The sequence below is a fragment of the Balaenoptera physalus genome (assembly GCF_965194825.1).
Source record: "Balaenoptera physalus genome assembly, chromosome: 5".
Taxonomy (NCBI): domain Eukaryota; kingdom Metazoa; phylum Chordata; class Mammalia; order Artiodactyla; family Balaenopteridae; genus Balaenoptera; species Balaenoptera physalus.
In genome coordinates this window covers 120,709,296-120,736,853 of record NC_138884.1, presented here as the reverse complement: position 1 = coordinate 120,736,853, position 27,558 = coordinate 120,709,296, and the positions used below count along the sequence as shown (strand labels likewise).

The window sequence follows — 27,558 nt, the reverse complement described above, 5'->3', positions numbered from 1 at the left end:
CTACTTTCTTGACAAATAACCTGCCTTTGTACAATTTGGATGTCTTTTGGCTCAGTAGTCTGTAACATTCTCCCACACTATTTCTAATGTGGTAGTACTTTGGCAGTCTGTTTATATGAGCCTTTTAAATATGGCAATGAAATTCCATGATGTCTTTAGAGTAAAGAAATGCACATTTTTGTAATCATTAAATTTAAAATAAATTATCTAACATAAGTTGAAGTTAAACACAAAACTGTCTTTAAAAGGTATTTTTCAAACAAAAAATCCTAACAATGAATACTGAATTAAAAACTGTTAGATCATTAGACAATGCACATAGTGATAAAAGCACCAAGAACAAAGAGGCTGGAAAGGAAAGGAAAGGAAAGGAGACAAGAAGGGGAAGTTTGGGAGTTCTGAGCAGGCCATCTCTCCATGCTTGTCTTCTTCTAATATGCAGATTATGGCTAAACTAGAATTCTCTTTTTCTTTTTAATTAAAAGCCATTTGGAATGAGCAGTTTTTCATTCTCCAGCTGCTTGTGTTATAATTTCCACAAAGTGTTACAAACAAATTAAAGCCAATTTGTTTCTTATATAAAATATAGAACTTGCTTCTCAGCATATTTCAGGACGCCTGACACACCTGTATAAATCTGTTCTACACTCCAAAATCTTCAATGTAAAGGGAATATAATCTTTGGTAAATATGGTGAAAAAAAACTTCTTTTAAAAAACTAAATTTTATTTATGAAGCCCCTTTCATATCTAATCATGTGACCCACTCCAATTCAATTTCCCTGATGTTTTTAACCTAGAGTTTGACTAAATAAATCCACTGAATTTGCTCTTTCAAAATCCTAAAACATCCTTTTGGGATCTAAAAGACTTTCAAAGTTCTTCCCTCTATCCAGGTAATCAAAATATAACATGGCAAAAGACAAACACTTTAGCTGTGGTCCTTTGGCTACCTGAATATCTTTTGACAAAGCAGAAGGAAAAAAAAAGAAGTGAAGGAAGTAAGGGGAGGGAGGGAGAGAAGAAAAGAGGGAAGGGGAAAAGAAGAGTACATAACAAAATATTAAAGAGATTGTTTTAAAATGAGCACATTTTTTAAAAAGACCCCATACAGGGCTTCCCTGGTGGCGCAGTGGTTGAGAATCTGCCTGCCAATGCAGGGGACACGGGTTCGAGCCCTGGTCTGGGAAGATCCCACATGCCACGGAGCAACTGGGCCCGTGAGCCACAATTACTGAGCCTGCGCGTCTGGAGCCTGTGCTCCGCAACAAGAGAGGCCGCGATGGTGAGAGGCCCGCGCACCGCGATGAAGAGTGGTCCCCACTTGCCGCAACTAGAGAAAGCCCTCGCACGGAAACGAAGACTCAACACAGTCATAAATAAAAAAATAAAAAAAAACCCATACAGTCTGTTAGCAGATGTATTAGAATGCAACAGTTACCATCTTCAAAATGGCCTTACTATTCCATGATCCTCTTTTTAAACTTATTTTTGCTAGTACCTATATTTCTAAGGGAAAATTTTTTCTTCCTTGCAATATAAATACCACTATACTGTATTGCAATGCATAATGGTACCAAGAGCTAGAGCTCTCCCTGTCCATGGTGTTGCATTTAACCTTAGTGAACACAAAATTCTGTACTATTCCACTTTCACCTATGAGGCAATGGCAGCAAATGTGCACAGCAAATGCCATAAAGCACTATGAACAAGAATGAACATCAAGGCTTAGCTCATTATACTAAACTTTCTTCACTGCCCAAAAAACTATCTTTTTAAAATTCAGAGTTTACTTTTTATGACTATTTTCACATGAATTTATTTTTAAGAACTAAAATATTATCCTAAAATATATTAACTTACTTAGCACTACCCTGAAAATTATTTCTGTAGACATTTTCTCCACAACAAAAATCAAAACAATTTGTCTTTTCAGTTCAGAAGTCTCATGACTTTTTTAAAGCACACTTAAAAGCACTCCATTTGTGATTTTCATGAGGATAAGAAAGTGTCCAAAAGTCATCCAAACAGAGGGTCAACTATACCCTTAGATCCTTAATTTTGTGAAAGAAATTTTGTGGAGCTCACATTTGCCTGAGCTGTAAAACCTTAGCAATAATACTCTGCTCTAGAACCCTCACTTTTAAAAGTCATGAGATTCCACACTTGACCTAGAGCAAAGCAGCAATTTTTCTGAATTGTCTCTGGGCCTTCGCGTCCAAAGTTCCCCTACACTTTGAGACCTGGGGGACAGCGTTTCAAATTGGATATAAGTCTCTTTCGCCAAATCATCTTCCCAGAGGGAGTCTGACTTACACTGAAGTTTGCAAACTTTGTACAACAGGAAAAAAATTAATGGCAAGACAACAACACAGGCAGCACCACTCACCACCATAAGGAAAGACCCTTGAAAATCACCTTCTTCTTCAACTCTGTCAGTAGAAAAGGTGATACATTGGTCTTTCTGGGGAGGCATTCCTTTTGGACAGACACATGCTATATATTGCCAACCAGGCAACAAGCCACCTATGGTGACTTGGTTCTTGCTGGAGTCTGCATTAAGCAGTAGCAGGTCCTTCTCACCATACTTGGAATACAACACAGTCACTTCCAAATTCTGCGTGGTGTTAATGGTGTTCCACATCAAGATCACGCTTTCTTCGGTTTCGCTGACTACCTGGAGATTTTCTATTGTGGCATTCGTTTCCATCGGCAGGGCTTGATCCAACAATGCCAACTCTTCTCTTTTACTTGCACTAGCTGGGGGAAGCTTACCGCTACCCATCTCCACCTTGACATTTCTTTTCCCATCTGGGTGGAGTGACTGACGGCTGGCCATGGTAGTGCTTGTAGATATTCTAGTGCTTGGAGTTGTGGCTGAAGAAACAATGGAGGAGAAGAAAGGAGATAAGGAGAAGGAAGCAGTGGAGGGAGGAGATGAAGTAGAAGTAGGAAGAAAAGTGGAAGAAGCTGGGAAGGAAGAAGAGGAGGAATAAGGCCAGGGAGACGATGATGAACCAGGTAGAGATGCAGATGTTCTAGATCCCAGCTGGACCTCTTGCTCAGGGTGATCCCCAGTTCTTCTTTCAGAAGTTTCTGATGATATGGTGGTCATGACAACACCAACCACTGTCACAGTAACCACAGCTTCTGACATCCCAGCCAAATTTTTGGCCTTACATTTGTAATCCCCAGCATCCATGTAAGAAATGCCTGTCAAGCTTATTATGGACCATCTGACTCCCTCCCCTGGAGATTCCTGAATTACTGGAAGAAAGAAAAATGCATAATCTGTGAGATAAAAGAAAGAAAAGATTCACGCAACATGCCAACTCAAAAGGCAACAATTTCTGCTTCTACACGCATACCTCTCACATAAGCCAAGAGGGAAATGGCACGCTGCAAATCTCTGATTGCAGGTGATGGCTCTGTAAATGGTTTACATGGAAGTGTAGGACATTCTGGGTGTCATGAAGTTTCTATGGGAAATAGTATTTTAAAAAGACATGGGGCTGAGAATTAAGAAACTTTGGCCTCAGTAAACTTTTGTTTACTAAGTAGTATGTGATTCTAGACAAGCCAGTTAGTGTCTTTAGGTCTCTGTTTCCACATTTTTAAAATAAGGGGATAAGACAAAGTGATTTCAAATATCCCTTCCAATTTTAACCCACTGTGATTCTGTAAAATGTTTATCACAAGACCTTACTTAAATATTTCTCAAAATATTTTTTCATTGTAATAAAGTGTTAACTATCCACATAGTCAGAAGGCATAGTGGACCATTTTCTGGCATGGAGGAGTCATAATTTCTATTCTTATCTTTCACAGTATATTTAATTTAGATAAACAAGTAAACAATGAGGTTTTTTATTTATGGAATAATACATAGTGTTTGCAAAATTGGAATTTTAATTTCCTAAACACTAAAATCTGAACACATTTCCCTTCTGTCTTGATTTCTGAAGCTTTCTGAAGAATAATAATATGCAGAGTGGTATTTCAGTAGCCCAAAATTTAACTCACTACCTTAAACTGTGGGCTTAGGCCTTGACATTTTTTAAAAATTCTATCAGGTTTCATTATTTCAGCCTCAATTTAAATTTAATTTGGAAGAGTTTTAAAAATATATCCCTTTACTCATTAGAATATCACTATTGAAACTAAGGCCAAAAAATTGATTTGATCATAGTAGGATCTAAAAACCTGTGTAATCAATATTTTTAAAAATTATATTTTTTGCCTCATAATAAAGTTCCTATGTAATTTATTATTTGAATAATCATTCGAAAATAAGAAACTTGTTTGAAATTCCCTTGAAGGAAATTTTAATTGTTATACATTTTAAAGTGAGCAGTATCCAAGATGATGGAGGAAAGATAAAGACAAAGGCCTTATCTGCAACCATCCATCCACTGCATCATGTTGTTTTCCATCTAAGAAAGAAATCAGATTGTCTAATTTCATCTACATAGTTAATCAGACAAACTGAGGAAAATATTAATCAATAAAGTGTACCTTTCAAATTTCTTCCATTCAACAATCTTAGCATATTTTATTAGAAATAACTAGCCAATCTCAAATCATACAAAAACATAAGATTAAGTTCAGTCATTTGTAAACTCCTTGTTTCAAAGGCCTGAATTAAGAAGATACCTGTATAATTAACTGGCGAGCTGTCTGGTCTGGTCCAGGTGAGCTGCGGGGTAGGGTAGCCAGTGGTATCACACCGCAGCAGAACGTTACTGCCCAGAGCAGACGTGATCTGGGTGGCCGAGGTCATCACCGATGGCTTCAGACACTGCTCCAGCTCAGCCCGCTGAAACGAAATCCCTGTGAGGCGTTCCGGTTCACTACAAACCATCAGTGGATCGAGAAGTACTACCACAGGGTCAGCGACTTTTGACAATGCCATTATTTTGGAAATGTGACAGTCACAGAACCATGGGTTGTCCTGCAGGCCTAGACCAGAAGGGAGGAAAAGGTTGATAAAGGTTTTCTTGATGACTTCTGTTTATATCACAGCCTCGTGGGATGGCATTTCTGCACTGTGGCCCTAAAAACATAAGTGCTTTGAAGGATCAGAGTCACCTCTCTGCACTCCAGCCACCTAAATCAATATATGTTGTCAGTTCAGATCATTAATGATTATAGCTAACAGTTATGGAACATTTACTCTGTACTAGGCTCTGTTCTAAGCACTTACCTGTACTAACTGATTTAATCCCAATAATTCTATGAAAAGAATATGATTTCCCCATTGTAAAGATGAAGAAGCTGAGACACAGAGAAACCAAATAACTTGACCAAAGTCATTTAGCTAAGCAGTGTCAGAGTCGAGATTTGAATCCAAGTACCAAAGAATGACATAAATACAGTGATAGATTTCTAGGGTGCCATGAAAGTATTTATATTATTATAAGTATTATTAGAGGGTGCTGTGAGGCACCTAACTCAGCCTGCAATATGTAATGATTTTGTGTGATTTTAAGGCATATTGAGGTAGTACAAGTTGTTGTAGCAAAAGTATAGAGTGAGATGCAGGCAATGTTAGGAGACAAGATTGGAAAAACTGGTAGAACATGGCTTGGCATGAATGTTATATGTGGTGGCCATGGAGGTGCACTGCTCAAATCCCCTTTCAAGAGAGGATCAGCCGCAGGGAATACAGTTAGCTGACAGCCTCCAGTTGCAAATGCCTTCAGGATCTGCCTCAGCTTTCAGAACTGTTAGCCAAAATGCTGTGTCCTTCAAAGAGGCTATCAGTGAAAGCTTAAAGAAAAGTGAGAAAAATGTTATTGGAAACTAGAGGAAAAGGCACCATTGTTATGGAGTAGCAGAAGGTTTAGCAACACTATCACCTGTGGTTAACATGGGAAGTAGAAAACGTACTCAATGAAATGAATGTTCTGACTAAGGATATTTCTACACAGTGTTGAAACTGCTGCTTGGTGTCTTCTTGCTGCTTATAGTAAAATGTAAAGGAGAGACAACAGCTAAAGGAAGAACTGTTAAATGTAAAGGAACTAAAACTTGCTAAGGTCAATAATAAAACTGTTTCTTACACCCAGCCTCTCCAAAATTCTCAGATTAAGAAAGGGCTTCAGAATAAAAGTCAAATCCATGTGGGTGGTTCTATACAATCAGTTGCTAAGATCTCAGAAGAATCTAAGATGGTGCTCCAGAGCATTCAGTCAGACAAAAATCTCCCTAAGGATCTTAAGGGTGATGTCCCATATCAGCCTTACATAAAAAGCCCAAGGTTGGAAAAGATTCATCTCAAAAAGATTTGTGGTTGTGGAGTGAATTATACATTGATTTGTAAGGAGAAAAGACAGAACAGCAAGTTTAAAAAAATCTAACCCTGGTGGAAGATTTAACTGTCCATTCATAAAATCTAGATTTCTGTTTATGCCTATTTTTATTATAACAGCATTTTGTGAGTGGTTCATATTTCTCTGCCAGTATTGGTAAAGTTTGCTGTTTTTATTATCTTCCATATTAGAAACTTCTTTTCTTTCATGGGTGAATTACCTTGACCTTCTTCCTCTTACATTTAGTTCTGTGAATCTATGAGCAGTTCTCTAATACTGATTTAAATTCTACTCAACCTGCCAACAAACATCAAATTCACTCTTTCATATAATAATTAATATGTGTAGGGACTTCCCTGGTGGTGCAGTGGTTAAGATTCTGCCTGCCAATGCAGGGGACACGGGTTTGAGCCCTGGTCTGGGAAGATCCCACAGGCCACAGAGCAACTAAGCCCATGAGCCACAACTACTGAGCCCACATGCCACAACTACTGAAGCCCACGTACTCTATGGCCCATGCTCTGCAACAAGAGAAGCCACCGCAATAAGAAGCCCACGCACCACAACAAAGAGTAGCCCCCGCTCGCCGCAACTAGAGAAAGCCCGCATGCAGCAATGAAGACCCAACACAGCCAAAAAATAAATTAATTTAAAAAAAATTTGTTTTAATTGCTTAAAAAATAAATAAATAATTAACATGTGTAGAACGTTTCATACTTTCAAAACACTTTGAGTTGGCATGTCAGATTTTTTCTTATAAAATAATAACAAAAACAGACTTACAGATATAGAGAAGAGACTTGTGGTTGCCAAGGGGTAGGGGAGGTGCGGGGGGAGGACTGGGAGTTTGGGCTTAGCAGATGTAAACAATTACATACAGCATGGATAAATAAGAAGGTCCTATTGTATAGCACAGGGAACTATATTTAATATCCTGTGATAAACCATATGAAAAAGAATATATATATGTATAACTGAATCACTTTGCTGTACAGCAGAAATTAGACACAACATTGTAAATCAACTATACTTCAATAAAATTTTAAAAAATAAAATAAAATAATAACACAAGATGACAGTTATTGGTTGCTTCCTACGTGGCAAATACTGCACTTATCAAGAATTGTAAAGGGTTGACACTTTACCCTACTTTAGGGTGACCAACTCATCCCAGTTTGCCACCGTTTTATGGATATTGGTAGAAGATACAAGACTCCTAGTCAAAGATGAAGAATAATTTATTAATCACAGTTCTGGAAGGAGACATTATCTTTATTATATTGGGTAGTAAGCATATCTACCCTTTGCTCTGGAGGGAGACATAGCTCTGCTTTCCAAAGTGGTATCTCTTGAAAAGACAGTTTAGAACAAAAGGCAGTCACAGTGTCTACCTCTGTTCACAAAAGAAATGTGAGAGACAATGGAAAAGAGAGAGACCATGCTAAAGCGTTTGTCTATCTCAATCCTCACAATAGCATGAGGTGGATAATATTAGTATCATCCTCATTTTAAAGATGAGAAAATGCTCAGGGAAGTAAAGGAATCTGCCCAAGGTCACACAACCGGATGCAGTCAGGATTTGAACCTTGATATCCTGATCTTAAAGCTCTCATTCTCAACAACTGTGTATATGTTTTATACTGACCTTGGGAAGCTAGTATGATTCTTCCAATTTCATACCAGACATTAAGGCACAAAGAAAGTACTGCCTTGACTTTGTAAGTAGCTTAGAGTCCTAAGTCCCACGTGTTTGAGCCTCCTAGTCTAATACTTCTTCCACCATAACTCATCTCTTTGTCACCTAAAAACATCTAGAGCATGGGTGGCAGCTGTAAGTGCTGTCATCTACAAATAACAAATGTTAAAGTAGCGATGTCTGGAGCATAAATGTCTATAAAGGGAAAGATCAAGAGCTATAAAATTAACATTTTCATTTATGCTTTGAAACTATTATAAAAATGTGTTAATGGTGAAACAAAATTCTTTTAAAAACAAATCCAACTGGTTATATCGAAAAGTTATGTAAACCAGGAGTAAATATTTTTAAATCCCTCAAAAATAAAATATTTATTCAAGCTATGAAATATCTGAGGTCAAGGGTACAACTTTTAAAGCCTGAATAATAATAGTAATCTGAGGGCTGAACACATTCAAGTGTTTTTTCTTCTGGGGACAAAGTACAAGAACTCTCTGAAGTTAAACTATTACTTGTCCTGCATTCCTTCAAGGCAAAGCACCAACCACAATCAGCAATTTGCATTAAGTAATTTATTTTATATAACTATTCTTGGATGGGGCAAAAGAACTTTGCCTTGTCCCTTTTCCAAAAGGGTAATGTTTTTCATGCATCACAGTAGTTGGATGTGCTATTCTTTATGAAAAGTCAGCAATAAATTCTAGTACAAAAGTTATTCTGCAGACTATAAGCTCTTGAAGGCAAAATCCATGCCTCAGTCAGTTTTGAGGAGGCAGTTATACTTAACAATTCAAAAGGGAAAGTAAAGTCTTTTCAACAAATGGTGCTAGAACTACTGGACATCTTCTTGGGAACAAATAAACCTCAACCCCTACCTCACACTATACTCGAAAACTATTTTGAGCTGGGTCACAGTCATAAGCATAAAAGCTAAGAATATAAAGCTAAAAACTGAATATAAAAGTTAAAACTATAAAGGAAGAATATCTCTGTGACCTGTAGGTAAGCAAATATTTCTTAGGTGGGACACAGAAATCACTAACTATAAAAGGAAAAACTGATAAATGGGATGTCATCAAAATTTTAAACTTTCTGAAGGGCGGAGTCAAGATGGCGGTGTGGGAAGACACTGAGTTAGTATCTCCCCACAACTAGGGCACCTGCCAGCCGCTGGTGGGGGACCCTGATGCCCAAGGAGACTGGAGGAACCCCAAGTGCACCGCTGGGGGTTAGGCCAAATCTCCTGCGGTGGGAGCTCTGAGTCTGAACCACTGGACCAACAGAGAACCTCAGATCTGAGGGAATATTCACTGAAGTGAGGTCTCATAGAGGTCTTCATCTCAGCACCAAGACCCAGCTCTACCCAACAGCCTACAAACTCCAGTGTTGGAAGCCTCAGGCCAAACAACTAGTAAGACAGGAACACAAACACACCCATTAAAAAAAAAAAATGAGATGGCAAAAAAATATGACACAGGTGAAGGAGCAAGGTAAAAACCTACAAGACCAAATAAATGAAGAGGAAATAGACAATCTACCTGACAAAGAATTCAGAGTAATGATAGTAAAGATGATCCAGAATCTCAGAAATAGAATGGAGGCACGGATTGAGAAAATACAAGAAATGCTTAACAAAGTTCTAGAAGAACTAAAGAATAAACAAACAGAGATGAACAACACAATAACTGAAATGAAAAATACACTAGATGGAATCAATAACAGAATAACTGAAGCAGAAGAATGAATAAGTGAGCTGGAAGATAAAATGGTGGAAATAACTGCCCAGGAGCAGAATAAAGAAAAAAGAATGAAAAGAATTGAAGACAGTCTCAGAGACCTCTGGGACAACACTAAATGTACCAACATTCGAATTATAGGGGTCCCAGAAGAAGAGAAAAAGAAAGGGTCTGAGAAAATATTTGAAGAAATTATAGCAGAAAACTTCCCTAACATGGGAAAGGAAATAGTCACCCAAGTCCAGGAAGCACAGAGAGTCCCATACAGAATAAACCCTAGGAAAAACACACCAAGACACATATTAATCAAACCAACAAAAATTAAATTCAAAGAAAAAATATTAAAAGCAGCAAGAGAAAAACAAAAAATAACACACAAAGGAATCCGCATAAGTTTATCAGCTGATTTTTCAGCAGAAACTCTGCAGGCCAGAAGGGAGTGGCAGGATATACTTAAGTGATGAAAAAGAAAAACCTACAACCAAGATTGCTCTATCCAACAAGGATCTCATTCAGATTCGATGGAGAAATCAAAAGCTTTTCAGACAAGCAAAAGCTAAGAAAATTCAGCACCACCAAACCAGCTTTACAACAAATGCTAAAGAAACTTCTCTAGGCAGGAAACACAACAGAAGAGAAAGACCCACAAAAAAAAACCCAAAACAATTAAGAAAATGGTAATAGGAACATACATATTGATAAAAACCTTGAATGTAAATGGATTAAATGCCCCACCCAAAAGACACAGACAGGCTGAATGGATACAAAAACAAGACCCATATATATGCTGTCTACAAGAGACCCACCTCAGTCGTAGGGACACATACAGACTGAAAGTGAAGGGCTGGAAAAAGATATTCCATGCAAATGAAAATCAAAAGAAAGCCGGAGTAGCAATACTCGTATCAGATAAAATAGACTTTAAAATAAAGACTGTTACAAGAGATAAGGAGGGACACTACATAATGATCAAAGGAGCAATCCAAGAAGAATATATAACAATTATAAATGTTTATGCACCCAACATAGGAGCACCTCAGTACATAAGGCAAATGCTTACAACCATGAAAGGAGAATCGACAGTAACACAATAATAGTAGGGGACTTTAACACCCCACTTACACCAATGGACAGATCATCCAAACAGAAAATAAATAAGGAAATACAAGCTTTAAATGACACAATAGACCAGATAGATTTAATTGATATTTATAGAACATTCCACCCAAAAGTGGCACAATACACTTTCTTCTCAAGTGCACACGGAACATTCTGCAGAATAGATCACATCTCGGGTCACAAATCAAGCCTTGGAAAATTTAAGAATACTGAAATCATACCAAGCACCTTTTCTGACCACATGGCTATGAGATTGGAAATCAATTACAGGAAAAAAAACTGTAAAAAACACAAATACATGGAGGATAACAGTGTACTACTAAATAACCAAGAGATCACTGAAGAAATCAAAGAAGAAATTAAAAAGTCCATAGAAACAAATGACAACGAAAACACGACAACCCAAAACCTATGGGACGCAGCAAAAGCAGTTTTAAGAGGGAAGTTTATAGCAATTCAATCTCACCTCAAGAAACAAGAAAAGGGCTTCCCTGGTGGTGCAGTGGTTAAGAGTCTGCCTGCCAATGCAGGGGACACAGGTTCGAGCCCTGGTCCAGGAAGATCCCACATGCTGCAAAGCAACTAAGCCTGTGCACCACAACCACTGAGCCTGCTCTCTAGAGCCCGTGAACCACAACTGCTGAACCCCACATGCCACAACTACTGAAGCCCATGCACCTAGAGCCCATGCTGCACAACAAGAGAAGCCACTGCAATGAGAAGCCCACGCACCACAAGAAAGAGTAGCCGCCACTCGCCGCAACTAGAGAAAGCCCGTGCACAGCAACAAAGACCCAACACAGCCACATATAAATAAATTAATTGAAAAAAAAAGAAACATAAAAAATCTCAAATAAACAATCTAACCCTACACTTAAAACAACTAGAGAAAGAAGAACAAAGAAAACCTAAAGTCAGTAGAAGGGAAGAAATCATGAAGATCAGAGCAGAAATAAATGAAATATAAACAAAGAAAACAATAACAAAGATCAATAAAACTAAAAGCTGGTTCTTTGAGAAGATAAACAAAATTGATAAACCCTTAGCCAGACTCAACAAGAAAAAAAGGGAGAGGACGCAAATCAATAAAATTAGAAATGACAAAGGAGAAATCACAACTGACACTGCAGAAATACAAAGGATTGTAAGAGACTACTACAAACAACTCTATGCCAATAAAATGGACAACCACAAAGAAATGGACAAATTCTTGGAAAGGTACAATTTTCCAAGACTGAGCCAGGAAAAATTAGAAAATATAAACAGACCTATCACAAGTAATGAAATTGAAACTGTGATTAAAAATTTTCCAACAAACAAAAGTCCAGAACCAGATGGCTTCACAGACCAATTCTATCAAACATTTAGAGAAGAGCTAACACTGATCCTTCTCAAACTCTTCCAAAAAATTGCAGAGGGAGAAACACTCCCAAATTCATTCTACGAAGCCACCATCACCCTGATACCAAAACCAGAAAAAGATATCACAAAAAAAGAAAATTATAGACCAGTATCACCAATGAACATAGATGCAAAAATCCTGAACAAAATACTAGCAAATGGAATCCAACAGCACATTAAAAGGATCATACACCGTGATCAAGTGGGATTTATCCCAGGGATGCAAGAATTCTTCAATATATGCAAATCAAGCAATGTGATACAGCACATTAACAAATTAAGGAATAAAAACCATATGACCATCTCAATATATGCAGAAAAAGCTTTTGCCAAATTTAACACCAATTTATGATAAAAACTCTCCAGAAAATGGGCATAGAGGGAACCTACCTCAACAGAATAAAGACCATATATGACAAATCCACAGCAAACATCATTCTCAATGGTGAAAAACTGAAAGCATTTCTACTAAGATCAGGAACAAGACAAGGATGTCCACTCTTGCCACTCTTATTCAACCTAGTTTTTGAAGTCCTAGTCAAGGCAATCAGAGAAGAAAAAGAAGTAAAAGGAATACAAATTGGAAAAGTAGTAAAACTATCACTGTTTGCAGATGACATGATGCTATACATAGAAAATCCTAAAGATACCACCAGAAAACTACTAGAACTAATCAGTGAGTTTGGTAAGGTTGCAGGATACAAAATTAATGCACAGAAATCTCTGGCATTCCTATACATCAACAACGAAAAATCCAAAAGAGAAATTAAGGAAACACTCCCATTTACCATTGCAACAAAAAGAATAAGATACCTAGGAATAAACCTGCCTAACGAAGTGAAAGACTTGTACTCAGAAAACTATAAAACAGTGATGAAAGAAATCAAAGATGACATAAACAGATGGAGAGATATACCATGTTCTTGGATTGGAAGAATCAATAATGTGAAAATGACTATACTACCCAAAGCAATCTACAGATTCAATGCAATTCCTATCAAACTACCAATGGCATTCTTCACAGAATTAGAGCAAAAAATTTTACAAATCGTATGGAAACACAAAAGACCCCGAAAAGCCAAAGCAATCTTGAGAAAGAAAAACGGAGTTGGAGGAATCAGGGTCCCCGACTTCAAACGATACCACAAAGCTACAGTAATCAAGACAGTATGATACTGGCACAAAAACAGAAATATAGATCAATGGTACAGTATAGAAAGCCCAGAGATAAACCCACACACATATGGGCACCTAATTTATAACAAAGGAGGCAAGAACATACAATGGAGTAAAGACAGTCTCTTCAATAAGTGATGCTGGGAAAACTGGACAGCAACATGTAAAAGAATGAAATTAGAACATTCCCTAAAACCATACACAAAAATAAACTCCAAATAGATTAAGGACTTAAATGTAAGACCAGACACTATAAAACTCTTAGAGGAAAACATAGGAAAAACACTTTGACATAAACCACAGCAAGATCTTTTTTGACCCACTTCCTAGAGTAATGGAAATAAAAACAAAAATAAACAAATGGGACTTAACAGCAAAGGAAACCATAAACAAGGCAAAAAAGACAACCCTCAGAATGGGAGAAAATATTTGCAAATGAAACAAGAGGCAAAGGATTAATCTCCAAAATATACAAACAGCTCATGGAGCTCAATATCGAAAAAACAAACAATCCAGTTAAAAAATGGGCAGAAAATCTACAGACAATAAATGCTGGAGAGGGTACGGAGAAAAGGGAACCCTCTTGAACTGTTGGTGGGAATGTAAATTGATACAGCCACTATGGAGAACAGTATGGAGGTTCCTTAAAAAACTAAAAATAGAACTACCATTCGACCCAGCAATCCCACTACTGGGCATATACCCTGAGAAAACCATAATTCAAAAAGAGACATGTACCACAGTGTTCATTGCAGCTCTATTTACAATAGCCAGGACATGGAAGCAACCTAAGTGTCCACTGACAGATGAATGGATAAAGAAGATGTGGCACATATATACAATGGAATATTACTCAGCCATAAAAAGAAACAAAATTGAGTTATTTGTAGTGAGGTGGATGGACCTAGAATCTGTCATACAGAGTGAAGTAAGTCAGAAAGAGAAAAACAAATACTGTATGCTAACACATATATATGGAATCTTAAAAAAAAAAAAAAATGGTTCTGAAGAACCTAGGAGTAGGACAGGAATAAAGACGCAGATGTAGAGAATGGACTTGAGGACATGGGGAGGGGGAAGTGTAAGCTGGGACGAAGTGAGAGAGTGGCATGGATATATATACACTACCAAATGTAAAATAGATAGCTAGTGGGAAGCAGCAGCATAGCACAGGGAGATCAGCTCGGTGCTTTGCGATGACCTAGAGGGGTGGGATAGGGAGGATGGGAGGGAGGCTCAGGAGGGAGGGGATATGGGGATATACGTATGCATATAGCTGATTCACTTTGGTGTACAACAGAAACGAATACAGTATTGTGAAGCAATTATACTCCAAAAAAGATCTATTAAACAAAAAAGAAATTTAAACTTTCTTACCAAAGACTCCATGAAGAAAATGAATAGACAAGTCCCAGACTTGAGAAAATATTCATAATGCATACAACTGATAAAAGACTCATATTCAATAATAAAAAGACAAACAACCTTAAAAAATTATAAAGAAATATACCAATGGACAATAAGGAAATATAAACTGTCAATACCATTACTTATCAGGGAAATGCAAATTAAAATGAAAATGTGAAACCACTCCCTGACGTATCTACCCCCAAGAATGACTGAAATGAGAAAGACTGACATCAAGCCTTGGTAAGGATATGGGGCAAGCAGACTGTGTTAGGGGGAGTGTAAAACAGTATAACCTCTTTGGAATACTGGTAGTTTCTTCTTCTTCTTTTTGTTTTTTATAAATGTCTGCTGTTTATTTTATTTATTTATTTATTTTTGGCTTCGTTGGGTCTTCGTTGCTGAGCATGGGCTTTCTCTAGTTGCGGTGAGCTGGGGCTACTCTTCGTTTTGGTGTGCGGGCTTCTCATTGCAGTGGCTTCTCTTGTTGCAGAGCATGGGCTCTAGGCGCACAGGCTTCAGTGGCTGTGGCACGCAGGCTCAGTAGTTGTGGCTCATGGGCCCTAGAGCACAAGCTCAGTAGTTGTGGCACACAGGCTTAGTTGCTCTGCAGCATGTGGGATCTTCCCAGACCAGGAATGAAACCCACGTCCCCTGCATTGGGAGGCGGATTCTTAATGACTGCGCCGCCAGGGAAGTCCCTGGCAGTTTCTTAAAACGTTACATATATAGCCATCCTATGACCTAACAACTTCAATCCTAGGAATTTATCCAAGAGAAATGAGAACATATGCTACAAAAAGCTATGCACAAAAATGTTAATAGCAGCTTAATTCATAATAGCTAAAAACTGGAAACAGCTCATGTGTTCAACAACAGGAGAAAAGATGAACAACTGGTACAATCATACAACTGAATATGACTCAGCAATAAGTAACTACCGATACATGCAACAACATGGATGAATCTCAAAAACATAATGCTGAGTGAAAGAAGCCAGGCACAAGAGTGCCTCTTAAATGATTCCATTTACATGAAATTCTAGGGCAGGCAAAATTAACCTATGGTAATAGAAGTAAAAATAGTAGTTCCCTGGGGTGGGGGGAAATTGACTGAGAAGGGGCACAGAGGAACTTTCCGGGGTGATGAAAATATTCTGTATATCAAGAGTCCCCAGCCCCCAGGTCTCGGACCGATACCAGTCCGCGGCCTGTTAGGAACTGGGCTGCACAGCAGGAGGTGAGTGGTGGGCAAGCGAGCAAAGCTTCATCTGCCGCTCCCCATCGCTCTCCATCGCTCTCCATCGCTCTCATTACCTCCTGAACCATCCCCCACCCCGACCCTACATCCATGGAAAAATTGTCTTTCATGAAACTGGTCCCTGGTGCCAAAAAAGATTGGAGACCACTGCTGTATCTTGATGAGGGTGTGCATTTTGTGCAGGTATATGTTTATCATCATTTACCAAACTGTACACTTAAAATCCACTGTATGCAAATGATACTTCAATTCCTCAATTTAAAAGAAATTTAAGGAGTTCCCTGGTGGCCTACTGGTTAGGATTCCAGGCTTTCACTGCTGTGGCCCGGGTTCAACTCCTGGTCAGGAAACTGAGATCCCATAAGAAGCGTGGCATGGCAAAAAAACAAAATTAAATTAAATGTTTAAAAAAATTTTTTTAAATAAAAGAGTGATGTCTCTGGAGACGGACTGTGAAGTTGAAGCTGACTCTGCCTCTTTACCAGCTGGAAAAACAAGGTGATGACAATTACAGACCCACTTCATGGGGCTGTCCTAAAGGCTGAGATAATGCCAGGCAGTCCTCAGAAGAGTGTCTGGCAAGAAGTAAGGCTTAACTGTGTGAATTTGTTTCCTCCATGCCTAGGAAAGAGCAGGCACACCAACAGAGACTGAGAAGTATTCGTCGAACTAAAACAATGTCATTTTACAGAATTCTGTGGGAATACTCAGGGCCACCACTGCCCTTCTGGCAAACCCCTTTCTGAATAGAAGAGCTCTTTTACAATGGAGCAAATTTGGGTACCAGTAAAAAGGACCAAAAAAGCATTTTATACTCTCTGCTACTGCAGGTTTTTTCCTCCAAGATATACAGTGATAGGCCTTGCAGAGTTTGCCTGTGTAAATATGTCCTTATTCTTGAAAAAGAGGCCATGGAAATTTACCTGTATTGCAAATCAATAATCTAGTTTCATAGTTAATTTAAATGTTCATTTGCAGGACACTAGTTTACATTTTTACAGATACATTAAAGGACAATTTTATTAGGTTGATATTTTTATTCACACAGAAGAGAGAGGAAGTAATTGAAAAGCCTCTCCCTAAATTATTTTTTATTAAATAAATATATGATTTAAAGAGATCAGTAAAATAAGGTATATGAGGAACATAATTCTAGTATTATTACATACCTTGCATTACAAAGGAGTGGGGAAGAGCATGGGTTCTAGAACCAAATGGCTTGTATTCAAACCCCAGCTCCATCACTATGTGATAAATGACTTTGGGCAAGTGTTTTAACTTGTGCCTCATTTCTTCATCTGTAAAATGGGGATGAAATGTTATTTACCATGGAGTGAGACTAGAAGAAGTTATATCCATAAACTTTTTGGCCATGAGTAAGCATTCCATCAATATTAGCTATTACTATTTATTATTACAAATAGAATCTGTTAACAGCAATAAACATAGGCCAATAAAAATGAAATGGAAACAGAATGTATCCCATTATAATAGTACAAAGGTAAATTCTACAGGGTACCTGGAAAGATATAATTGCTACAGTTAAACACTGAGTTCTAGAAAATCTAGAGCTGGTTCTTATTACCATATTTTAATGATGAAATTGGAGGACTCAAATATAGTTAAAAATAACAAAAAAGCCAAACTAGAAAAATCTTTCTTTATAAGACACTCACATCTCAGTCACAGCTGCTATAGATTGTTGTTGATCTAAAATCATAGCCTCAGAGACTGTCCACTTTATATTCTAAAGAACTATCACATAAACTCAACATTTCATTACATTCCTATTAGCAAGATGGAATAAATCCTGTCATCTCCATTTTCCAGATGTGAAAACTGAGTTTTCTGTGTGTGATTCACACACATGAACTAGTCTTCTTTTGAGAGGGTAGCACTTCTTTTCCCCTTTTGTTACATAGTAGTCATGACTTTGCTAAGGTCAGCTGCCACACATGGCTGGACATGTTTCAAAATATCTTTTGTTATTTATTATCATGATTACTATCATAATTTAAAAACTAATGCATGATCATTGCAGAACACTTTGAAAATACAGAAAAGCAAAAAGATATCAAAGAGAATAGTTAACCAATTAGTGTAACTTTTCAGTCTTTTTCTTTGCAAATTTTAAAACAGTGATCATGTTTTATATACAATTACATAAATTTAATGTTACACTAAAAGTATTTTCACATTAGTTTTTAAAGAATCTGAACCCTTCCTCAACAAAATATTAGCAAACCAAATCCAACAATACATTAAAAGGATTGTACAACATAATCAAGTGGGATTTATTCCAGGGATGCAAAGATGGTTCAGCATCCACAAATTAATCAATGATTACATCACATTAACAAAATGAAGGATAAAAGTCACATGATCATCTCAATGATGCAGAAAAAACTTTTGACAAAATTCAACATCCATTTACGATAAAAACTCTCAACAAAATAGGTATAGAGGGAAGGTACCTCAACATAATAAAAGCCATATATGACAAACCGGCAGTCAACATCATACTCAAGGATGAAAAGCTGAAATCTTTTCCTCTAAGATTAGGAACAGTTCAAGGAAGCTCACTCTCACCACTTTTGTTCAACACCATATTGGAAGTCCTAGCCACAGCAATTAGGAAAAAAAAAAAAAGGAAATAAATAAATAAATAAAAGGCATTCAAATCTAAAAAGGAGGAAGCAAAACTATCACTATTTGCAGATGACATGATACTATATATAGAAAACTCTGAAGAACCACCAAAAAAAGAATAAATAATTCAATAAAGTCACATGACACTAAGTCAATATACAGAAATCTGTGCATTTCTATACACTAATAACAAACTATCAGAAAGAAAAATTAAGAAAACAATCCCATTTACAATTGCATCAAAAAGAATAAAATACCTAAAAATAAACTTAACTGAGAAGGTGAAAGACCTGTACACTGAAAACTGTAAGACACTAAAGAAATAAATTGAGGATGATACAAATAAATAGAAAGATATCCTGTGCTCATGGATTGGAAGAATTAGTATTATTAAAATGTCTATACTACCCAAAGCAATCTATAGATTCAATGCAATCTAATCAAAATTCCAATGGCATAGCTCACAGAACTACAACAAATAATTCTAAAATTTGTATGGAAACACAGAAGATCCCAAATAGCCAGAACAATCTTGAGAAAGAACAAAGCTGGAGGTATTATGATCCCTGATTTCAAATAATACTACAAAGCTATAGTAATCAAAAGAGTATAGTACTAGCACAAAAACAGGCATGAAGATCAATGGAACAGAACTGAGAGCCCAGAAATAAACCCACATACATGTGGACAATTAATTTACAACAAAGGAGTAAAGAACACACAAAGGAGAAAGGACAGTCTTCAATAAATGGAGTTGGGAAGACTGGACAGCCTTATGCAAAAGAATGAAACTAGACCACTATCTTACACTATACACAAAAATTAACTCAAAATGGATTAAAGACTTGAATGTAAGACTTGAAACCATAAAATGCCTAGAACAAAACATAGGTGGTAACCTCACTGACATTGGTCTAAGTGATGTTTTTGTGGATCTGACTCCAAAGGCAAGGGAAACAAAAAGACAAATAAACCAATGGAACTAAACTAAAAAGCTTCTGCACAGCAAAAGAAACCATCATCAAAACAAAAAGGCAACCTACTGAATGTGAGAAGATATTTGTAAATCATATATCCGATAAGGGGTTAATCTCCAAAATACATAAAGAAGTCATACAACTCAACAACAAAAACAAATAAACATCCTGATTAAAAAATGAGCAGAGGATCTGAACAGACATTTTTTCCAAAGAAGACATAGAGATAGCTAACAGGCACATGAAAAGATGTTCAGTATCACTAATTATTAGGGAAATGCAAACCAAAACCACAATGAGATACCACCTCACACCTATGAGAATGGCTATTATCAAAAAGACAAGAAGTAACAAATGTTGGAGAGGATGTGGAAAAAAGGGAACTCTCATACACTGTTGGTGGGACTGTAAATTGGTACAGCCAACATGGAAAACAGTATGAAGATTCCTCAAAAAATTAAGAACAGAACTACTATATGACCCAGCTATTCCACTTCTGGGTATTTATCCAAAGAACACAAAAACACTAATTCAAAAAGATATATGCACTCTATGTTCATTGCAGCATTATTTACAATGGCCAAGATATGGAAACAACCCAATGTCCAACGATGGATGAATGGATAAAGATGTGGTATATATACATACTATGGAACACTATTTAGCCATAATAAAGAATGAAATCCTGCCATTTTGACAACATGGATGGACTTTGATGGTATTATGCTAAGTGAAATAAGTCAGACAGAGAGAAATACTGTATCATTTCATATGTGGAATTGAAAAAAAAACAAACAAAATAAAAGAGAAATGAACTCATAGATACTGAGATCATATTAGTGGTTACCAATGGGTAAGGGGAACAGGGGGGTGGGTTGGCAAAATGGATGAAGGGGGTCGATTGTACAGTAATGGATGGTAACTAGACTTGTGGTGGTAATCACTTCATAGAGTATACAGATGTTGAATTATAATGCTGTACACCTGAAACATATAATTTTTTAAAAAGAATCTAAACCCTAAAACATAAAGCTGTTTATCTCCATGGACAATGAAATTTCATAACCCTTTCCCATTTGATCCCTAAGTTCTCATTCAGATTTAACTCACAAGTGAAAAATATTAATGTTCTATAAATTATTTATATTAATATTAGGAACTAATCATTAGAGAGCTATTAATAGCAATTTAGTAATTTGATTTTATTTTCTACTATATGTCTCCATTGGGTAATTTTATTAGAACCAAGAATTGCATCCAAAGAAACTTTTAAAAATATGTAGAGAAATAAAATCTCAATGTTTAAGTTAAGAAAATTTCTAGCCATTAGTCTTACTCATAAGGATTAAATTAGTGACTAGAATAAAGTAAATATATGCTACAGTATGGGTTTGCATAGTTCCTATTAGAGTGTATATTTTAAGGACTCCACAACTATTGTTAAATTAAACTAATTTTTTTCTCTAACCCATCTTACAATACCTCTTTTATTTTCTAATCAAAAATGTTTGAAGGACTAGATAGATAGTGGGAAAAACATGAAATAGCTGTGTAAGAAAAATTTCTTTGACCTTTTCTCTATCTGGTTCTTATTATTCATATTTTTAGTTTCATAAGCACTAAAATGCATATACATTTCAACAAAAGTAATGCTAAAGCAATTTAAGTGTTGTCACAATGCTTTCTCTTCTTTTCAGTTAGAAAATTTTTTATGGAAGTATAGTTAAGGTACAATATTATATAAGTTACAGGTGTACAATATAGTGATTCAAAATTTTTAAAGGTTATACTCCATTTATGGTTATTATAAAATATGTAGTACTTTTCTTTTTATCAAAAAAAATCTCAGATTTATCTTGTATTTTATTTATTCTTTATTTCAGCAAATATTTGGCAAGTGATACTGGGAGGAATTTCTGGGACAATTTCTTAACATCTAGTTGTTTCTCATTCCAAAGTCTTATAAGTCATTTCACTGGCCAGACACTCAGAATTTCTTTCATCCTTCTGAGAACTATAACCTCTTCTGCAGCCATGATGGACATAACTTGTGAAATAACAACACAGCCTTATCGGGTGAACAAAACTTTAGCAAATCAAACCGCTTGGTCAAAGCCTCAAGCTTATGTCTCATTCAAAAGTGGAAAAGGCCTCACTGCCCACAGATACTGCTGAGAAGGGTCTCAGTTCACTGATTTCAATCGGGCAACCACATTTACTGGGCATTCACCATGTGCAGAGCACCGTGCAAAGCACTGTGGGAAGACACACAAAAAAGAGAAAAGGGTTTGCTAGAAGGAGCTTACATGTTAAAATTCAAGACAAATATCCATAGAACCTAAAAGAAGTTAGGATCAAAATACACAAAACTAATCACAGCTAAACTAAGAGACCAGACCCATTAGGATACCCATTTAGGGCCAGTAAAATAACTGGTGTCTAGACTAGTTCTTTTTAAATTAAGAATATTTGGAAGATACACTTCCTAACTAATTAAACCAATTAAACCACTGCTATCATAAAGATGCAGATGCCCTTCTCCCACTCCTGAAGAGCCTGATGAAGGGCTGAAAAGAGACCAGAGCAAAAGGTTGGTTGTGGCAGAGTATGGAGCACTGGTGAGCTCATGAGAATCAGTGCAGGTTGGTAGATTTTGTCACTCTTCTCCAGGTTCTCTAAGAGCAGCATTAGTCTCTCAGTGTATGAGGCCAATTCCCTTCCCTCCCCCAACACACACAAACATACACTGCTGCCCTCACTCCACACACATGGATGCATACACGCACACACAAATACATGCACGCTCGTGCACAGACACAAACAGAGCCATTACACCTTACACAGGGCAGATGGGTAAACTGACCTAGGTCAAATGATAAAGTACTATCCCATCAAAAGTGCAAGTATAGAGTAAAACAACGAATCCAATAGACATGAAAATACTGCACAACTGAAGGTATACCGAGCAAATCATCTGGATCTGAGAAGCCCAGAGGCTGTGATCTTACCAAGAATAATTCTTCTTGCTGAAAGGTCCAGGCTTCTGGATGATGTTGTAACTAAGTGGGACCAGCTCTCCAGGAAATCTGGCGGCAGTGTGGTTAATCTGTTGCTTGATAAATCCAAGTAGGCAAGGTTCTTCAGATACGTGACTGCCTCGTTTGGCACACTGGTTATTCTGTTATTGTGCAAATCCAGGGTCCTCAGACGGGGCATGTCCCTCAGAGACGTCCAAGGGAAAGCAGCCAGAGAATTTCCATCCAAGCGCAACTCATGCAGCTGCTTTAGGTTGTAAAAGCTGCTGGTGTCAAGGCTGGCCACAGAATTATAGGTCAACCAGAGGTACTGGAGCTCCACCAGGTAGTAGAAGGCCTCGGCCGGGATCCTATGGACAACGGTCTTCTCTATGCGAAGCTTCACAGTGTCCACGGGGAAGTTTGTAGGTACCTCGTTCATATCCAGGTCACTACATAGCACAGACCTAGTGTCACAGAGCAATGGAAGAAAACGTGTTTTCTGAGACTCATTTGAAAAAAATAACACTTATTTGAAACAAGCATCGAATTCTTCATTCCCTACTGGTTTGCACAAAATACCTATTCAGCCTGGCTAAACTGTTCATTAATAATTTGTCAATATCATCACCTTCTTCTAGGTTGAACTATATGAAATGGTCATTTCTGTAGGTTAAAAACAATCAAATATCAGCAATTTCATGTGATTCAACCTGAGCTCTTTATGTGTCAGGCCTGTACAATACACATCACATCTATCCCTGTATTTAATCATCACAACAGCCCAATGAGTTGAATATTGGGTAATAGGTAAAGGCACCAGCTCTAGAGTCAGGCTGATCTTGGTTTGAATCTAAGCTCTATCACCTCCTTTGTGGCCATAGAAAGTCACTTTACCAATCTCTCAACTCATTTTCCCACATGGCACTGTTATGATGATTAATTGAAATGGATGGAAAACTTTACACCTTCCTGGCACATAATAAGCACTTAATGGGTATTTGCTATTATTATCTTCAATCTCATTTTTACAGATAAAATAACTGAGGCCCATCAACATTAGGTAACTTCCCAGGATCACAGAGCTAGTGGTTACACAACCACCTTTCAGACCCACAACTGTCCAGCTCCAAAGTGCACACTCTTAATGTCTTCAGGAAATGGCCCATTTTAAAAGAATCCCCTACTGAAGTTATAAATTGATCCTTTTAAAGAGGAGCACAAGAGAAAGGAAGGAAAAAAGGAAGGAAGGTAGGAAGGGAAAGGAAACAGCAAGTGTTCATACTAACTGATTAAAATTAAGCCCTATTTTAACAATGTGACCTGTGCATTGCTTTCAGTCTAAGGAATAAACCAGGAACTGCAAGTTTATTTTTTTTTACCACTCACTAATTTAGGTGACCTTGAGCAAGTCACATCGTGGTCTTATTTAGTGGCACGTGTAAAACAGGCATAGAAAAACAAGCCTGTCCCATGTGTGGGTGTAAAGTATGAAAAATCAGAAAATTTAGATTCATTTAAACCTAAAAAAAAGACCTATTTATCTCCCATTATATAGTCAGTCCCACGGGATTGCTGAAAATGAACAATAAAACGTTTTGCAAAGCATCATCTAAATTATAATACATTACACATGTAGTAAATAATAATAATAAAACAGTCATTCAGTAAAACACATCACATTAAATCAGTGAATTTTTAAAGCCAGGCTATAATGTAAAGAGAGGGAAGAGGCATAAGCAATGTACTGGTCACGTCATCTCCTCTCTTTAGCTTTAGGAGAAGAGCTTATAGCGTCATTGGAATTCTCTAGGTACACCTCTCACTCTTCATCTCTATTCTGAATCACAAATTTCAGTGCTACTTTATACCAGAATGATCCAGCTTCTCCTCATTAAGTCAGCGTTCCAGTGTGTTGTAATGGAGGAAAGCCTGGATTGGAAGCTAAAAGACCTAGCGTCTTTGTCAGGCAGTCACTGCAGCAACTCAATGCTGTGACCTCGGACAAGCCATTTAGTCTCTGTATGATTTAGTTTATTCATTTAAAAATGACAGTGGTCAAACCAGATTATTTCTGGAGTTCTTGTCAGGCATAACATGCTATGATTTTTATAAAATCCATCAATAATGGGGCCACCATGAAGAAGGAAACATTTCTGTGACTGTTTTCTCAAAGGGAGCCTGATCTGAGTCATTAACTGCAGCATACTTTTGCCAAGTAGGTCTTTAAATTGTTACATTCTTCTCACTGTCTTTAACCACCTAGTGACTATCTCAAAGAGATACCAAGAGTTGGTAAATTTTATACAATAACAAGACAAACTACACAAAAATACGTGTTAATTATTATTATTTATTTGTATAAAGTTGTAAGATATAAATTGAGCGATTCTTTTAACAAATTACTCTAAGAGCCTCACTGTTCACGTCAACCGAGTCACAAAAAAATCTGATTTTGTTATTAATATCCTCTCCAAAAAAAAAATCAAGGTTTACTATGTTTAGCCAACAAGAATTCTGTTTTGCATTTAACTTCTATCTAAAAGGATTCATGCATATTATAAAGAAATACTTATTCTCAATCCACAAGTAGATTTTAAAGCAACACAGAGGTTAAGTAACTTCTGTAAGGTCCCACAGTGTCTGCAACACAAAGTGTGGACCCATTTCTTTCAAACTCCAATACCTTAAAATGAGAAATTCTGATTATGAACCTCTCTAACTTCACTCATGTGATCGTCCTTCCTACTTCCTAAGGTCTATCCAGTTGCCATGAATAATCCTCAAAATGAAATGGAAAACACTGGAAGCAGATGATCTGGGCATGTCACACACCTTCTGATCGACCCTGCCCTCTCGTGCTTTCTATATTCAGGCTGAACTGGTCACACGCATTTCAGTGGTTTGACCTCCTGCAAGGTTCATTTTGTGAATACAAGTGCAATGAATATTTTATTAACACGGAATGTGTTTGAGAGTCTCAAATAATCTGAGGGGCTTTGAAGGAGTTAAACTGCTCGAAATGAAAACGTGAAGGAGCAGGCAACCAGGATTAACACAATTACGTTAAAGCTTATCTAGATTAAATCTTCTCTTCTCTGACTTCTGATCAACAATTTGCTTTCAAAACAAGGCCATCTGGTTTGAGTCCTTTTCCTCGGAATCATCAGAACGCTTAGTAGCAAGGAGAGAAGCGTACCTCGATCCCATGCCGTCATCTCCGCCATGATAATCACAGGTGCACCGTGAAGGACACGGACAGCTCACTCTTGCCAAAAAGCTAAGCGCAACGCACAGACTTGCAAAGAGACGCATGGCTCCTTTTAGAGGTTATCTGGACAAAAGGTAAAAACCAAATCCTAAGCATTCAGAAACTGGTGTGCCAGGAATACAAGCGGCCATTTAGTAACAGAAGATTACACGGGATTAGATGAGATCTGTAGTTACTTAACCTTCAAGTGTATCTTGCAGGGGATCTATCGACCGAGCCTTTGAATATGGTTTCAGCAAAGTAACACATTCTAAGAGAAATGAACATCAAACACATGTCAGAAAAATTTCAATAGTTGTCCATATCTAGATTTACAAGAAACTGCCTGTTAAATCCCTTTCCTATAGAAGTAATTGTTACTACACCTTGAAGATACACATAATGCTCAAAATAATTCAATGTCTTAGCAGATGTTAGAAAACACTGTATATTATTTGAAGGTTATAACATTACAAATTTTACTTTTTGCTTTTTCCAGTATGAATAATATTTAGTTTTATAAAATTTAGCTTTAGAAATAGAAGCACATGACATAAAATTGATTGAGTAATCAACATTGCCACATACTGGTTAGCCCCCAAAACAAACTAAACAGATTCCAGTACCTAGAGTTTTTTAGGCAAGATGCTTCCATCCGTCACTGTCGTGGCAGCACTAGGACTGTGGTGACAGTGTGTCGTGCAGCTCTCCCAGGTCATTTCTGTGCCATGCAGGCTCATCCCAACACATTTATTTTTCTAGTGAAGCCATTATCTTTTTTCAAGAATATATTTTATTCCAAGTTAGTTTCCCAAGTTACGGGCAATCAAACCTTATCTGAAGCTTAACCGTCCTGTTTTTAGCATATATTAGGCTCTATCAGAAAATAAAAATTAAATAAAATATTTTAAAAACAACTTCCAACAACTTTACAGAGGACAGGACGAGCAAAGAGCTAGTGGCACAAAGACACTCAGAGCTCTCTGGGAACACTAAACATTTAATTTGGCCAAGGGAAAAGACAAAAGCCTGAAAAGTCCCTGTGGGACCATGTTGAAGAGGGTCATGAAGGTCCAACTGACAGATTTATACTTACTTGGCAGGTGATTGAAGAGTTTTTGAGCTGAAGATTTGGGGGATTGGAACTTTATTTTTAAAAAGTTATTCTAGTTATAAACTTGATGCATTGACTGCAGTGGAGAAAGGCAGAGGATGGGGAAATAAATTAAGAGATTATTAGGGCAGTTTACGATTCCAAATATATAGAGACAGTTGTATATATATAGGACTAATGCCCTTATTTTCCTTTATATGCAGCCAAAGGTGCTAAAGAGACAAATTTTTAAAAAAATAAAATAAAATAAAGATAAGAAAATACAATATGCAAAGATACACAGCCTCACTAGCAGTTAAGGAAATATGAAATAAAATGAATTTGTTATAATATATAGCTTATAGTTTAAAAAAATTGATACAGCACTATTAGCAGGAATATGATGGGGAAAGTGAACTCATTCACTGACAGTGGCAGTGCAAATTAGTTCAATCCTTCCAGAGAGCAAG

At 37.1% G+C, this 27,558-nt stretch overlaps 1 protein-coding gene across 2 annotated transcripts in view; it reads right to left on the bottom strand.

The window, feature by feature from the left end:
• LRIT3 (leucine rich repeat, Ig-like and transmembrane domains 3) overlaps positions 1-26,070 on the bottom strand; it is a 41,592-nt gene extending 15,522 nt beyond the window's left edge. Inside the window, exons 1-4 of one of the 2 annotated variants that reach the window (XM_082462833.1) lie at positions 25,945-26,070; positions 22,740-23,212; positions 4,653-4,958; positions 2,389-3,266 (exon numbers count right to left, since the gene is read on the bottom strand). In XM_082462833.1, the coding sequence (XP_082318959.1) occupies positions 2,389-3,266; positions 4,653-4,958; positions 22,740-23,212; positions 25,945-26,060 (1,773 nt within the window). In that variant the 5' untranslated portion in view covers positions 26,061-26,070. Of the gene's footprint in view, positions 1-1,393; positions 3,267-4,652; positions 4,959-22,739; positions 23,213-25,944 lie in introns of those variants that run through there. The other variant, XM_082462832.1, reaches the window with a different exon arrangement.
• Positions 26,071-27,558: the final 1,488 nt, after the last annotated feature.